Genomic DNA, 16,708 nt, shown 5'->3' on the forward strand with positions numbered 1-16,708 from the left:
AAGGGTGGGGCAAAAGAAAAGGAAGGCTGAAGACTCAGGAAACCAATGGGCTGGAAGGCCATTTCAGAAGGGGTTTCCTAGAAGTGTGATTCCACCCTTCTCATGAAAGCCTGCCCAGAAACTCTTACTTCCAATGCTTGGGAATTAGCTCCCCAAGTTCCATACCCCCCCCCTGCAATATCCATAAGCCCTTAAGCACTGAGATGCAGCTGGGAGAGGGTGGGTGACTGAATGGGAGAATCTGAGGGGAGCTGTCCTGGTCCCAGTGCCCTTCTCTGGCCTCAAAACCCTAAATCCTGATCTGAAATAACTGGTGACAAGTTTATTATTTATCTAGGGCAGGAGCTAGAGAAATGGAAGAGACCAGTGAATAGCCAGCTCTGACGTCAATCCCTGTCACCACCCCCAACCTCTGCACAAACCTGCTCTACCCCTTGATGCTGGAACTTATAGCCATAGACATGAAAGATCTTCCCTCCCATTCTGAGCCATTCCCCTCTTCCTTTCATTACATACAGAACTGTCAAATATGCTCTCAGCAAACTTCATAAAGGAGGTCCTGTCCCATTCCTGTTCCAAAGTCTTTTATCAGATTGGGCCCTGCCCTTGAGGCTCTTCAAAATTCCTAGCCCATGGTAAGACTCAGGGTTCCCTCTCTACCTAGCAGCTAGACACCAGTTCAACAGTGCCATGCCTCCAGCTGCATGTGGAGACCCTGCAGGCTGTCTTAGATTGTGCCCTCTTTCAGCACCTAAGTAGGCCAGACTATCTTGTGCTCACAGGGAAACCAGGAAGTGGCTATGGGAGCTACATATGTCAGATCCTTGGCATTTGTGACATGCTGGTGCCCCTACCTCCTGATTCTGGCTGTCACCGTCAGATAAATGAGGCCAACCCTGAGATTACCCCAGCTTCTCTACTCTTCCAGTTGAATGCTCTGGTCTAACTGGAGTAATGCATGCTATACAAGGATGTGGGGGAAAGGACGGGGAAGGAAGGCTGGGGAAGGGTTCCAGGAAGCCTCCTAGGATCAAGAAACAGGACCAATGGCCCCAGGAAACTAAGAGGAAGAAGTAGAGGAGAAAGAGTGGCTGCTACTGCCTTTGGCTAAAAAGTAGAGGGCAACTGAAGGATTTATGAGAGATGGGGTCAAACGTGATTTTCCTGGCTCCCCCTAACCCTCAGAGGGAGGGACTCTCACCAGAGCCTGGAACAAAGAGGAGGCAACAATATGAGTTATCACCATTAGGATCCTTCACCTCTGCCCTGCACTCACCCCCTTTTCTCTTCCTTCCAGGCTTCCAGTGCTACAATTTATCTGCCCTAGGGGTAGGGCAGCCACTATCCTGGGGGTTGCTGTCCTCCTGTAGCTGCTACCCTCAGGCAGGGACACCAGTGCCAGGGAGGAGGCAGCCCTGGGGGTCTGGGGGGTGCCACCGCTACAGAGCTTCCAGAGCTGCCTACGATACTTGTCCCCAGTGAGCAAGTAGAGCACAGGATCCAGGCAGCTATTGGCGCTGGCCAGAGGCCGGGTCACTTTGTATACCACGTTAACAATGTTCAGCACCTGGCAATCAGCTTCCAACAGCCTTGCCATGTAATAAATGGTGCGGGTGATGTGGAAAGGCACGAAGCATACAGCAAAGACAGTCAGAACCACTGCAATGGTGCGGAGAGAACGCAGACGAGAAGCCGACTGGGCAGCCCCTGGCAAAGGCCGATACAGGCGCCGGGCCATGAGCCCATAGCAGACAAGAGTGACCACGCAGGGTATGCCAAAGAGCAGCCCCATGATTATTGAGCTGAAGTGGACATAGTGGTCAAACTCCTCAGGCCGAGTTGTGTCATGGCACAGGATGGTATCCCCCCTGGAGCTGGTTGTGACAAAGAACAGATTGGGCACAAGGCAGCTGGCTACAACCAACCAAACTGCCAGGCAGAGAAGGCCTGCAAGTCTTGGGCGGCCCCAACGTATTGCTCTCAGGGGGTGGCAGATTCCAAGGTAGCGGTGCACACTGATGCAGGTGAGGAAAAGGACACTGCAGTAGAGGTTCCAATAGAAGAGGAAGCGGATGAACTTGCAGAGCTCAGTGCCAAAGGGCCAGTGGTTTCGGGCTGCGTAATAGTAGATGAGGGTGGGCAGTGATAGCACATACAAAGTGTCTGACAAAGCCAAGTGGAACATGTAGGTGGTCGTTGCATCCCAGGGTCGGAGGTGAAAGAGGAATAGCCAGAGGGTTGGAGCATTGAGGACTAGGCCCAGCACAAAGACAACTGCGTAGCTCACAGGCAGCAGGATGAACTTGAACTCTTCATCAAACCAGCAGTCCAGCTCCACCTCACTGTTGCCAGGATCTGAGTTGGGCCCTGGGGTTGTGAGCAGTGAGGATTCTGCACTGGCCATGGTCCCTCCTAGAGGTGAAAAGGGCAGAAGTGAGGGTACTGGATTTCCCTGTCCCTCCTATCCCCAGCCCTGATCTGGGGGCGGGGGGATGGGAAGGGAGAGAACAGGGAGGGCAATGGTTGAAGCATTAGTGGGAGCTGAGCTGAGAGGAGTAAATCTGGGTGTAACCCAGGCCAGGTGGGCCCCTGCCCGAACTCCCTTGGTCCAGCCAGGGGAGTGGTGAATAGCAGACAGTGCTGGGAAGACAGTCAGTTTTTTAGGTTGTTCTCATTCTAGGGCTGACTCTGTCTTCCAGAGCTTGGCTAGCTGAAGGGGGTAGAGGCCTACCAGGACTCTCCAATGTGAGAAGATGCCCAACCTCTAATTACCTCCTAGCTCATCACAGCAGCTGTGTCCCTGTGAAGAGAACATCTCTCCATTAGGGAACTTCACCTCTCCTCTCACCCTGCTCCCAGTATCTTTGTACTACAGTTACTTCTGACACCTGGTCCAGCCCAGGAACCCCATCACCACTCTTACCCAAGAAACTTGGCAGGTCTCCTACCTGGTCCCCTTGAAGCTGAGCCCAGCTGACTCTGTCACCCTTCTCCTTGGCAGCCAGAGGGCCTATTCCTGGGGGCGGGGTTGGGGTGGGGCCTGTCCCTCTTCCTGTCCTGGGAGACTGTCAGAGCAAGAAAGGCCCATCAAGATTATCTAGTCCAACCCACTCACTGTGTAGATTGCAAAAGAGGCCCAGCGAGATTACTATTTAACAGCTTCTAAATGACTGTAGGAGAGAGTACACAAGGAAACGTCTAAGTTAACAGATAAAGAGCCAGGCCACTTGAGTTAAGTAAAACTACAAGATGATCATACAATCTGTGTAAGTGAACAGAAACATGAGAAATAAATGTTAACATGGGCAACTACAAGATAACACACTGAAAGGTTTTATAAAATCTAAGCTTCTCATATAAATCTTAACTCCATGTGCATATGATTATAGCAAATGCTTATGTAGCACCTTCTCTGTGCAAGACACTAAGTGCTTTACACTTATTAATGGCCCCCAGGCTCTCTATTGAAGTGGGTAATATTATCGTCCCTATTTTGCTGATGAGAAAACTAAGGCACAGAGAGTTTAAGTATTTTGTTAATTAGTGCTAGAACTAAGATTTGAACCCAAGCAGGCCTGCCCTTGAACCAGGCTCTAGCATCCATGTACTTAATTACTATGCTTAGTCACCTCTCTAAGCCACTGGCCATAAACCACAGATGGATAAGCAAATATTTCCTGAGAGATAACTATGTGGCCCAACTCTAGTAAACAGAACAGACAAAAACTACTCTAATGAAGCTTATACACTAGTGGGAGGGAAAAGATAAAATTAACAGGTAAAATATATAGATTTTGATTATTATTATAGAGAAAAATAAAGGAGGAAAGGGGAATGCTGAAGGAAGAGAGGATTGCTGTTTTAAATATTAAGGTGACTTTTGAATAAAGACCAGGTGGTTGTGAGGAAGGGGAAACATAGAAATGAGGTCAGAGACTTTGGCAGGGGCCAGATCATGAAGGTCCTTGGAAGCCATTGTGAGGACTCCTTGGCTTTTACTTACAGTGAATAGGAAGCCATGTAGGGCTTAGAAGAGACAACTGTTGGGATCTGATGTACACTTCAGAAGAATCACTGGCTAGCTCCAGGTTGAGAATAGACTGCAGGGCTGGGGACACAGGAGGCAGACCAGTTCCAAGGCTGTTACCAATAGAGATGATGGTGGACCAGGCTGGTGAAAGTGGTGCGAAGTGGTCAGATTGTGGCTAGATTTTCAAAGTAGATATCAGATTTCCTGATGTGGGGTGTGTGAAAAAGGGATGATGAGTCAAGAATGACTACAAGATTTCTGGCATGAGCAACTGGAAGAATGAGTTAATGTTGACAGAGATGGAGTTACTGACGGCTGTAAGAGGAAAGATTGGGAGTTCAATGTTCAGCCTGTCAATATTTCAAGATGTTTATTACTTTATGTCAGAGGAGATGGCCATTAGGCAGTTCTCTTCTCCCCACTTATGCTAGCCAACTCCCTTACAGACTCCATCCCTTCCTACACACCAACTCATCTCTCTCTATCACTATAAGCAATACTGGTCTGAATATAGCAGAGAAAGCCTAGATGTTTGAGAGTCATGTGTCCAGGAATGCCCAATTGTCAGGAGTTCTGGACCTCAGGGCTCTTGGGGCTAACTACAGTCTTAGTGATTATGGAGGTCTTAGGCACAGGAGGCGAGCTCTGAGCCTGGAGGCCTCTGAGGATAAAGTGGGTAGTGCTTGGGGAAAGGGAGCAGGCTAGAGCAGAATCCACTCTAGGGAACTGGCAAACAATGGGGACTCTGAACCTGATCTTCAGGTCCTAAGAATGCTGCCCAGCTGGATCCTAGAAGTGAGAGGAGGAGGCAGGCCTACAAGAGAGGCTCTAGAATCTAGAATTCAGAACTCCTAGAAGCCCCAAAAACCTGGATGGGGGAAATGTGGAGTTCTTTGCTCTGTGTCACAGTAGGGGGCAAATAAAATGTAGGCATGGAGGAAGCAGTTATAGCCTGAGTCCTGAACAGCTGACAGCTATGATACTGCATAAAATATGGTGATACTGCATCAGGTGTTTGGAGCCAGATGGAGTTGAATTCAAATTCTTGTTCTTCCTTGTATGAGTTGTGTGACCCTGAACACCACTTTGTAACTCAGTGTCCTCACCAGTGAAATGGGGATAATAATACCAACCATTTAGGGTTTCCTGCATATTGAATTGGTTAATAGATGTGAAAGCACTTTGTAAACCATAAAATGCTGCTTAATCCATAACGTATTTTGTATCATTACATTGCTCCCAGGGATGGAGGTGGCCACTTCAGTGGACAAGTGTGATTTGAGGCATGGCATACACCCAAAGGGTCAGTCCAATATCCACTACACTAGGGAAGCCCTAGACCAGTGGTTGGCAAACTGCGGCTTGCGAGCCGCGGTTTGCTGCTCTGTTGACTAACGAGTTTGCCGACCACTGACCCCTAGACTCTTGATTCCAATAATTACAGGCTGTTGTTATTCCTTGTGATTAAGCCCCTATAGGCCAGTTCCTGGTTCCCACTGCTTCAAACTGGCTTAACTCTGCTAGGTTTCTACTGGAAAGAGCTACAGCTGCCACTGCTGCCACCACTACCACCCAGTGGCTACTTCAGGAAAAGACCTCTTCCAAAGTTCCCCAATCAGCAGCTAGCTTCTGCTAAAGTTACAGAGGCCAGAAGAAATTATTTGTGCCTTATGCAATGCTGCTGTCCAGACTTATTCTCTTCTGTGAAGCTCTTCCTCACTTTTGTAACTGTGATTTGGGGATTACTCTGGTTCTCCTGTTCCTGTGGATATTCCTTCAGACTCCTTCCCTGGTTCCTTATTGTCCTCCTTTCCCCAAGTGGGACCCTTCCCCAAGGCTTATTCGGAAAGCCTCTCTCCACTCCCCTTTTCTAATCTCCTCCCCTCTTCTCTCTTCCCCTTTCGCCACCCCCCCCCATTTTCTCCCTCTCTCTCTCAACATCCACTCTCAAGATTTAACTTAGAAGTTATGAATAATTATATTGACATATGAGACACCAGCATCTCTCTCTAATCAAAATTAATCTCACATTTGTATTATATTTTACTAGAGGCCCAGTGCATGAAAATTCATGCACTGGAGGCAGGGGTCCCTCAGCCCAGCCTGCCCCCTCTCACAGTCCAGGAGCCCTCAGGGGCGGGAGGAGACCCAACGATCAGGGGAAGGCGACGCCCTATCACACCTCTGCTGCTGCCACTGCCAGCAGCACATGCCTTTTGCCAGCCCTGGTTACCTGAGCCTCGGGCCGGCCCTGGGCGGCTGGGCAGCCACCATTTGAGGCTTGCCTGTGCCTCAGGCCAGCCCTGGGTGGCTGGGGGGCTGAGGGGACTGGTCATCACCATCTTGTGACTGTGGACGCTGCCATCTTTGAGGGCGTGGCAGTCAATTAGCATATTCCCTCCTTATTGGCTGTGGGGGCCACCATCTTTGTGATGGGTGGGGCAGTCAATTAGCATACTCCCTCTTTATTAGATAGGATTTCTACTGAAATTATGAAACATACCATAAACTACCTAGAATTATACCCACTTGTGTTTTTGTTCATTTCTTCCCACACCAGGCCCAGAGCTCCTTGAGGACAAACACCTGGTTTTACCTCTGTCTTTCCCATAGTCTTCCAAGCATGTTCCAGGTATTTCCCTCCAAATTTATACATATTGTGGTCCAAAAATGTTCCTTCTAGTTCACAGTTAACAAAACATATCTTGCACATATTAGGTGTTCAATAAGTGTCTGTTAAGTGAATGAATGACTCACTAATAGTTTGTTGAATTGAATGATTCCCATATCTATAAACTAAGCTCTGTATGTATTGTTTGCTGTGGGACATATCCACTTGGCTATCTCATTGACATCTAGAATTTAGTATGTCAGGCAAAGTGTATTACCTTCTCTCCCCTGACTAAGATAAATAAGTGTATAAATATCATTATTGTTGGTATCCTTCCATTCCCCTACTCTCCAGTCTTTTCCAGTCCTTCCCTCTTTGCCCCTCAAATTCTCTGCAATAGTTGCTGTTTCCTTGGGGCATAAAGAAGGGAAAGGCATGATTTCTAATCTATTTTTCTGAGGTGGAGGCAGGGGGAGGAAGAAAGGAAGGTGAAGGAGGGAAAAGAGGGGAGGAAGGAAAGTGGAAAGGAAGGAAAGAAATGAGGGAGGGAAGGTAAGTGAAATAGTGGGAGAAATGCAGCTTTGGAATCAGATGAACTTTGGCTCCATCACCTACTAGATAGATGGCTGTGGGTAAGTCTTCCTGAACATGTGTTTTCTCATATGTAGAATGAGCATATTAGCACATGTCTTGTGAAGAGAAAATGAGGCAATGCATGTAATGCATAGGGTCTGGTAGTTATCACCCTCCTCATCAATAGGAATTATAAGATAGGTGAATTCAGAGGATGTTGCAGATAGAGCTCACCCCAATTGCCTGTTTTCTTTACAAAATGATAAAATGAGGTCACCTATTGAGAATAAGGTGCAATGTGAAGAGGAATAAGACAGTCACTCAACTTTGATGGCAAAGAACACTAATCTGAAATCCTGGATAATGCAAACTTAATAAAATCATGGGAAAGTGACTGGCTCCATCCTATCTAATAAAGAGGGAATATGCAAATTGACCATCACACTGTCACAAAGATGGCGGTGCCCACAGCGGAAGTGGGGGTTTCTGTAACACAAGATGGCTGCGCCCACAGTGGAGGCCAACTTCCTGTACGAGCCTTAACCAGCAATCAGCAGTAACCTGAGGCTGCGTGGCGCTGGGCCGGGGCAGGGGACCTGAGGCTGTGCCCCCCTGCCTGGTGGGGCTTGACAGGGGACCTCAGGCCATACCCCCTGCCCAGCAGGGCTTGATGGGGGACCTTAAGGTGCACCCCCTGCCCTGGGCTGGAGGACCTCAAGCAGCATCCCCCCCCCACCCCCAGCACCGGGGGACCTGAGGCTAGGCCCCCAGCCTGGCGCGAGGCCAGGGGACCTGAGGCTGCACCCCCCCACCCTGCAGGGCTTGACGGGGGCCCTAAGGCTGTGCCCCCCACCTGGTGGGGCTTGACAAGGGTGGGGCCGGCTGGGTCTGGATCTTACCCAATGGGGGTGGGGCCAGCTGGGTCTGGGTCTCGCATAATTTTGAGGTGCCGCAGGTGGGTGCGTTCTTGACTCTGTGTCCCATGGCATGCCCAAGACTCTGACAGGAGGAAGATTTTCATATACATTTTACTAATGTTCTTTCATCTCTGATACTTCTATTATAGAGAAAGGGAAAATAGCAATATAAAAATATCTCCTCTAATTAATCCCCTTTTAATGTGCACAAATTTCGTGCACCAGGCCACTAGTGTGATTATATTAAAGTTAGTTTTGTTCCAGTGTCTTTTCTGTAGCTTTCTAAATGTTTGTTCTTTATCTCCAGCAAGGCTATTAACAACTTTAGGGTAGTGATCAGTACTGCTGTGTCCAGCAACTACGACAGCATGAAAAGTCTCTCTACCATTTGATTCATCTGTCTCATTTCCATTCTCCCTCACTGAGCCAATGCCCTGATCCAGAACCCACTTAAGTTTTCTGGTATGCCTTCAGTTGCAATAACAGAAAATTCCAACTCTTCTGGCTTTAAAATAAGGAAATGTATCATCTTGCATCTAAGCCCAGGAGTGGGCAGCTTTGGAGTTGGCTAGTTCAACAATGTTATTTTAAAAATACTGTTTCTTTCCATATTTCTGATCTGCAGCCCTCAGTATGTTGTTTAGCAACTCTCATGGTCACAAGGTGACTACTGCAACTCAGGCATTGCATCCAAGCATGGTAATATTCAGTGGTAGGAGAGGAAACCCTCTATCCTGTGCACTTATTTTTATCACTCAGTAAACCTTTCCCAAAATCTCCCCAGCATACTTCCCTCACATCTCAGTGGAGTGAATCCCATCATGCCTATAATTAAGCCTATAGTTAAATCTATCACTAGAAAGGGGGATGAAATGACCATGACTAGCTTAGAAGAGCAGAACACCAAGTAGAAAATGATGGAGTACCCCAAAAATGGGGGTTCTGCCCACAAAAAGGAAGGGGGTATGGCTAATGAGTTGATAAACAATTCTGTCTGCTACAATCCCTTACTGAATAACAGATCCCTTCCTCACTTAGAGATGTGATCACTTCCTAACTGGAAGGCCTGGTTGGGAATATTATTGAGTTGTGCAGAGTGAGTGGGGGTAAGGACCTGAAAAGGATCAAAAACAGTTTCACTGGGCCAAAATCAATGTGTCAGCAGGACTGCACCTGAACTACAACCTTGCAACCATGAGAAACCATAGGGGAGAACCTGTTTCCTTGCCTTTTCCAGCTTCTAGAGCTATATTCCTTTACTGTTGCCCCTTTCTCCATCTTCAAAGCCAGCAGCATAGCAACTTGCTTCAGTCATCACATATCCTTCTGGCTCTGTAGTTAACTTTTTTCCTATCGCCCTCTGCCTACCTCTCATAAAGAGACCAGTGATTATATTTAGGGCCCACCCAGATGATCCAAAATAATTTCCTCATGTCAAGATCCTTAGTTTAATCATATCTGCAAGGTGCCTTTTGCCATACAAGGTAACATTCATAGGTTCCAGGGATTAGGACCTAACATCTTTGGGGGCCATTGTTATGCCTTCCACAGTAGGTCAAAATTCATCAAGCTGTGCAATTAAGATTAGTGCGTTTTACTGTTTGTAAATTATACCCCAGTCAAGAAATGCATAGACTCCTGGAAAAGACATGATGGCTTAAGTTCAAGCATAATAATGAATTAAAGACCTGACAGATCTACTCCTGCTGAGAGGACCATAGACCTAAGTTGAAAGAGTAATGAGCCTCAAGTATGGGTCTGAAGACAAAAAATCAGCTGAAGGCTAGTCCAAAAGTACATTCATTTGGACTTTTCACCCTTCCCACAGACACCAACCTTGGCAAGTATACGACTCTTTTCTTTTTTATTTTTATTGAATTTATTGGGGTGACACGGGTTAACAAAATTATACAGGCTTCAGTTGCACAATTCCACAATACATAATCTGTACACTGTATTGTGTTATATGACTCTTTTCTGTATGTCCAGCATTTGTTTCAATCACCCTATGATCCCTGTAGAGCCTGGGCTTCTAGCTCTACCTGAAAATCCCTGAGAAGGAGAGAGTTACAGCCACTAAAAGACAAGGCTCTGGGATGCATGCTGGCAAGGAATGACAAGGGCTAACACAGCTAACTGTGCAAAGGGAATACAGGATAGCTATTCAGTACCTAGTGGGGATCAGGAAGTAGGGAAGGCCCTGCCCAGCCCTCTGAGCCACCCTCTGAGGAAAGAACATCTGATTGTGGAGGATTGAAGGCTGCATCTGTGAATAGATACTAAAGACCAGCCAGCTCTAATGGGAGATGAGGAGGGTAGGGTCCTATATCCCCAGATCTTGGAGATTCTGTCTCTACATTCTTCCTGTCTAGGAAGACTAGGCGTGGGCCTTTTGGGAAGGACAGTCAAGTAAGGAAGATTAATTTTGTTGCTGCCATTATGGGGGTTGTAGAGAGTACCTGGGAAGGCACATGAGCATTTCTTTAATTATTGTCAACTGAATCCAGTGGCATTGTCAGAGACACATCCTGGAAACACACCTTGCCAGAGGCAGGTGTGTTGCCAGCCTGACCTTTAGCTCAGGTGCCAGGGGGTGGGATTCATTATCTAAATCCAGCCAAGCACCAGGAACAAACACAATTATCCAGGCCCACCCAGAAGTGACGATTACAAAGAAGCCACAAGAATGCACATAATCTCCTTTGTCTTGGGCTTTAGTAAAACTTCCTGGTATTTTGCTGTATAAAATAAATGCACTGTATCAGCTCTGGGTCAATGTTTCTCCATCAGAGGACAGCTGTCCCACCTGGCCCCAGCTTTTTCCTTCTATCTCTGTGTCTGTCTCTTTCTTTCATTTTCTCAATCCCCAGCTGCCCCTACTCAGGAACTGGACCACTCTAGCCACATTGGACACTGAAAAGAGAGAAATATTTATAGGGGGTACTTGTGACTGTACGACAGACATATCCTATAGCATGGACTTAGTTTTAGGGATTGGAGAGTCAAGAGCTTGGGTGGGGGGAGAGGAAGGGTTTACTCTAAGTGAAGGTGATGCATATGTCAACTGCCTATTCCCTCCACATGCAAAATTCTGCCAGGAGAACCTGTTCTTGGGCCAAGAATCCTTTGTTACCTTCTCTCCAACAAGAAAAGAAGTTCCAGGCTAACAGACTTGTACACACACAGCTCAATGCACTCATTGCCCCCTTCCCTACCTCCACTCCCTCTTAGCAGAGACTGATTTCTGCTGTGCACATAAGCTGAGATAATCAGTGCTTCTAAACTTTTGCTTCAAGAGTCTCAAGTCCTAAGTGGTGGGGGGGCTGAAGAAAGAATATCCTTTTCCATATCCTTGGCTTTGGTGTGGCTTGTAAAAACTGATCAAGAGATATAGAAAGAGGAGGGTGATACAAAGCTCTCTTTTCAGAAACACAAACGCTTATACTTTAAGTCCTCCTATTTCTATCCCTCACCATGCTATTCCTTTAAGACCTCTGATTCCCTTTTATCCCAGTCCTCAAGTTCAAGGCCTCACATGGCCAAAGCCCTATATTTCCCCTTCTCAAGCTCCTCTGCCTTTAAGACTATCAGAGTCAAACCCCTGCCCCACCCTGTCACAACATGAAGAGCCTGCTAATCTTTTAGCCATTAATCTTATAGCCACTAATCTGCTTTCCAAATTCTTGGCACCTGAGCTATTTATAAAGCAGCATTTCATGCTAACTTCCCTATCCCTCATCAGAACCCTATTCTTTTCCCCTGACCCCCACCAATCTGAGCAATTAGAGGACCTTGGGTATAAGAGACTGGGGAGAGAGGCATAGCAACCAGAGCTGGAGACTGATGTGAGCGTCATCTCTCTCTCCAGGTAATAGTTAAAACTCCTCTATTTCTAGCCCATACAATGCCCCACACCCCTTTCCTTTAGCATTCCCCTTAATAATAGTTGAGGGGCACCTTTCCTGACACATCCAGCATGCACTCAGGCTGAGAAACCCTGAAAGAGACCTCTGGAAGCTCCCCTAAGCTCACCCTAGGGTCAGACCTAATATGCATCAAAGAGAAGCAATACAGAGATATCTTCCTCTCTCTAATGGTACCCTTCCCTGAGGCCTAGCACCTAGGATGTGGATGAGGAAAATGATGGGGAAATCTGGAGAGAGTGATAAGAGTGATGAACAGGGGGAGAAACCAAGAGGGTGGCATAGGTAAACACCTAACCTGCTGCCTCGCACAACAATTTCAAAACTACAACTAAAAGACAAAACAGACATCATCCAGAACCACAGGAAGGTTGGCTGAGTGGAAATTCTACAACTAGAAGGAAAGAGAAAAGCACACTGAGACTCAGAGGAACTGCGGAAGGAAGAGGTACCGAGGCGTGCGCACGGAGAGGGCAGTCAACTGAATACGCAGCTGGCTTTCTCAAGTGGGAGGGAGACAAAAGCTCCTGACTGCACTGAACTCCAGTTCCAGGCGAGACTCTGGGGACCCAGACTCATGCGGGGAGAAACTGGACTGTCTGGGAGCAGGCGGAACTCAAGGGCGACTTTCTCTCAGTGGTGTTTGCAGTGATTACCATGGGACACTGAGACACAGGGGCCTATTAGGGCAGGGCTGATGGGAAACCAATGCTGTCTGCTCCGCCCTGAGACTCCTCCCCATCCAAGCTGAGCACAGAGGCTCTTGCAAGTCTTGTCTCATAAGGTTGTCTCCAGCACAGAAGTTCTCCCAGTGTAGACACAGCTGATCCTCACAGCCAGTTGGCCTGAAGGTCAATTCCTCCCAGTGATACCAACAACAATCAAGGCTTAACTACAACAAGACCATGCACACAGCCCACAAAGGGGTGCACCAAGAGTGCCCACCTCAGGTAACTGGGGAGGCTGAGCCACTGGGCCCTATAGGACACCTAGCACACAAAGCCACTCTATCAACTCAGGGAAGCAGCCAAAATGCAAAGACAAAGAAACAGATCACAAATGAAAGAAATGGAGGAAAGCAAACAACGGGATATAGAGTTCAAAACCACGGTTATAAGGTTTTTCAATAATTTTCTAGAAAAGGCTGATAAATTTAGTGAGACCCTCAAGGATATGAAAAAGGACCAACTAGAAATTAAGCATACACTGACTGAAATAAAAAATATTATACAGAGATCTAACAGCCAACTAGAGAATCGCAAGAATCAAGTCAAAGATTTGAAATACAAAGAAGCAAAAAACACTCAACCGGAAAAGCAAAAAGAAAAAAAAATCCAAAAATATGAAGTTAGTGTAAGAAGCCTCTGGAACAACTTCAAGCGTACCAACATCAGAATTATGGGGGTGCCAGAAGAAGAGAGAGAGCAAGATACTGAAAACCTATTTAAAGAAATAATGATAGAAAAGTTCCCCCACCTGGTGAAAGAAATAGACTTACAAGCCCAGGAAGCACAGAGAACCCCAAACAAAAGGAATCCAAAGAGGACCACACCAAGACACATCATAATTAAAATGCCAAGAGCAAAAGACAAAGAGAGAATATTAAAAGCAGCAGGAGAAAAACACTTAGTTACCTACAAGGGAGCACCCATACGACTGTCAGCTGACTTCTCAACAGAAACTATGCAGGCCAGACGGGAGTGGCAAGAAATTTTCAATGTGATGAATAGCAAGAACCTACAACCAAGATTACTCTACCCAGCAAAGCTATCATTCAGAATTGAAGGGCAGATAAAGAGCTTCACAGATAAGAAAAAGCTGAAGGAGTTCATCACCACCAAACCAGTATTATATGAAATGCTGAAAGATATTCTTTAAGAAGAGGAAGAAGAAGAAAAAGGTAAAGATAAAAATTATGAACAACAAATACATATCTATCAACAAGTGAATCTAAAAATCAAGTGAATAAAAAATCTGATGAACAGAATAAAATGGTGAATATAATAGAATCATGGGCATAGAAAGGGAGTGGACTGACAATTCTCGGGGGGAAAGGGGTGTGGGTGCGGGAAGAGACTGGACAAAAATCGTACACCTATGGATGAGGACAGTGGGGGTAGGGGTAAGGGCAGAGGGTGGGGTGGGAACTGGGTGGAGGGGAGCTATGGGGGAAAAAAGAGGAACAACTGTAATAATCTGAACAATAAAGATTTACTAAATTAAAAAAAGAGTGATGAACAGGTTCAAGAAAGGCTTTCAACCTCCATAGAGGTATCTGCCACCAACAACGAAGAGCATGAGGGCACCAACCATCTTTCCCCCTCACCTCTCCTTTCTTAGCTGAGGGATAAGGCCACTGTGAAGTGAACTCAGGCTCAGAATCCACTGTAGAAGCAAAAGCATCTGTTTTTGTTTGTTCATTCAATTGGGTAGCTAACAAACATGACTTAGAGCACACTGTGTGGTATTTGATGTCCAGCCTCATCCAGTCCAATTTTCCTCACACTTTGCTGGATGGAGGCTTATCTATTGCCCCTTTAGACAAGTTTCTTTCTTCCCTCTAAGGCTTTCAAGAGTTCCCCAGCTACTCCAGGGAAGCCAGCACTTTCTGAAGCATACACAGTGTAGTTAGCCAACAATTTGTAAAAAATAAAAACAGGGAGGGTTTTTCCCCATGTACTGGATGAGTAAGAATATGGCTAAATAAGTATCTTTAGCAAGAGAGGAAATAGAAAAGGCACTTCATGGGGGAGAGGGGTGTCTATCTAAAAGGAAAAGGAAGGTTACATTATGCAGGTGTGCCTGGATGGTATAGTAAAGAGGGTTAAGAAAACTAGTGGCCAAATGCTTGAACCTTCCTCCATCTCCCCCTCTCCCAGAAAAGGCTCTACATCAACTCCATGGCCAACATTTCCAGGTAAGTAAGAACTTCTGATTCTATTATTCTGTGACTTCTCCCCTACCCAAATCCAAGCACTTGCCTTTGGGGCAGAGGGGTTTCCAACCTCCATCTTTACACCATTTCATGCTCCTATGCCTCTTCTAATCCTAGGAATATTTCCTTTTCTCACCACTTAACCTTTCTTTCCTCTCCCTTCCTCTCCTCTTCCATTCTCTCCCAATCTTCCAACCTATCCTCTTTCTGGTTTTCTCCCCATAGGGTGTTTAAGAAGACCTGCTCCAATGGGAAGATGAGAGAAGAGAGGGCAAAGGGGATAGCTGGGTACATCCTTCAAGGCCTCAGTGCTTTGGGTTGAAGGATTCAGATGACTATGTTAAAAATGATTATGAGAATAACATGGGAGGTTGTTCCACAACAACTTTCCATCTACCTGGGGAAATGGGACTTCGTGGACCATGTGAGTCCAAAAAGGGAAAGAGCCTGGGGACAAGGGAATGGAAGCTAGGGAGTGAAAGAAAGCTAAGAAAAGACCATGCAAATGAGAAGGGCAATTAAAGGGGGAAATGAGAGGAACCATTTCACGTATTCACTTCTGCTTCACGGTGTGAGAGCTTTTCCTGACCAGGTATGCCTTTGCTCCTACTCTCCACAGATAGTGTAGTCCTTGTTGACCCTGATTAATAAAAAGGTCTAAAGCAAGCATGTTAAACTCGCAGCTGGCAGGCCACAAGTTTGACATGCTTGTTCTAAAGAGTAAGAAAAAATCCTGTTGGTCTTTGTGTCAAGGGCCTCAAACTGAAATGTCACACATGCCAGACAAATAACCTGAATGAGTGGACTAGACAAGTGGACCAGAGGGATATAAGAAAGCCAAATTAGTGGTGGGAACTATGAATGCCTTGTCTGGTGGGGGCTAACAACTGGGAATTCCAGCCCAGTAGAGCCAAATTTTCTGATTGTTAAAGAGGAACAGGAAATAAAGCTCAGAATAAGACCTTTAGAGGCCCCAAATCTGAAAAGATTATGGTGCCACTTCCCCAAATAATATTTTAAAATAGATATAGTTTTAAAGCAAAAATAAAATGTTATTTTTCAAAATTACACACAATTTACATGCATGCTGAAATTTAAATAGTTTCTAAAATTTCTGATTTTCTCCATTACTGTTGGTGCCCCTGCTTCACTGCTTATCAGAACATGGGTTTAGACTGCCTATGGAAAGATCCAATATGTCAGAAATCCATCTTTTTATGCAAATTTCCTGATTTTCAAATGTTGGCAACTAATTAAAAGATTTTTAAAGGCCTGGACACATTTTTAAAAACTGTATTTTTCTATAAGCTGGCTGTGACCCTAAGGTTGCCATTTTGAAACCTGTGGTATATGTCTTTCTGTCACTCCTTTTGTGTTGGGAAACCTCCTATCTTTTCCATTAAAAAAAAATCCCAAACAAAGAAATAAACAAAACAATAGCCACAGTAAATAACAGCAAGAAACATTACTCTGGCCACAGTACTAGAGATCAAAATTACACTGAAATATTTTTTCACTGTTTTTTATTTTCTTTTAATTCTTACTCTGTGATCTTACTTGATTGAAAATTCTATTTGATTTTGAAAAAGGCTCAGAACAGCCCTAGCTGGCTTGACTCAGTGGATAGAGCATCAGCCTGTGGTCCCAGGTTCGATTCTGGCCAAGGGCACATGCCTGGGTTGCAGGCTTCATCCCCAGTAAGGGGCATGCAGGAGGCAG

The 16,708-nt window shown here is 45.9% G+C and overlaps 1 protein-coding gene across 1 annotated transcript; it reads right to left on the reverse strand.

Moving 5' to 3' along the window:
* Window positions 1–1,307: 1,307 nt before the first annotated feature.
* On the reverse strand, window positions 1,308–2,404 carry P2RY4 (pyrimidinergic receptor P2Y4; the record flags this gene model as incomplete). The annotated part of the gene is given in 2 exon segments (XM_080652778.1): window positions 1,308–1,354; window positions 1,357–2,404. Coding segments are annotated over 2 exon segments (1,095 nt in total).
* Between the last annotated feature and the right edge of the window lie 14,304 nt (window positions 2,405–16,708).

This window comes from Plecotus auritus, assembly GCF_963455305.1.
Source record: "Plecotus auritus genome assembly, chromosome: X".
Classification (NCBI taxonomy): Eukaryota; Metazoa; Chordata; class Mammalia; order Chiroptera; family Vespertilionidae; genus Plecotus; species Plecotus auritus.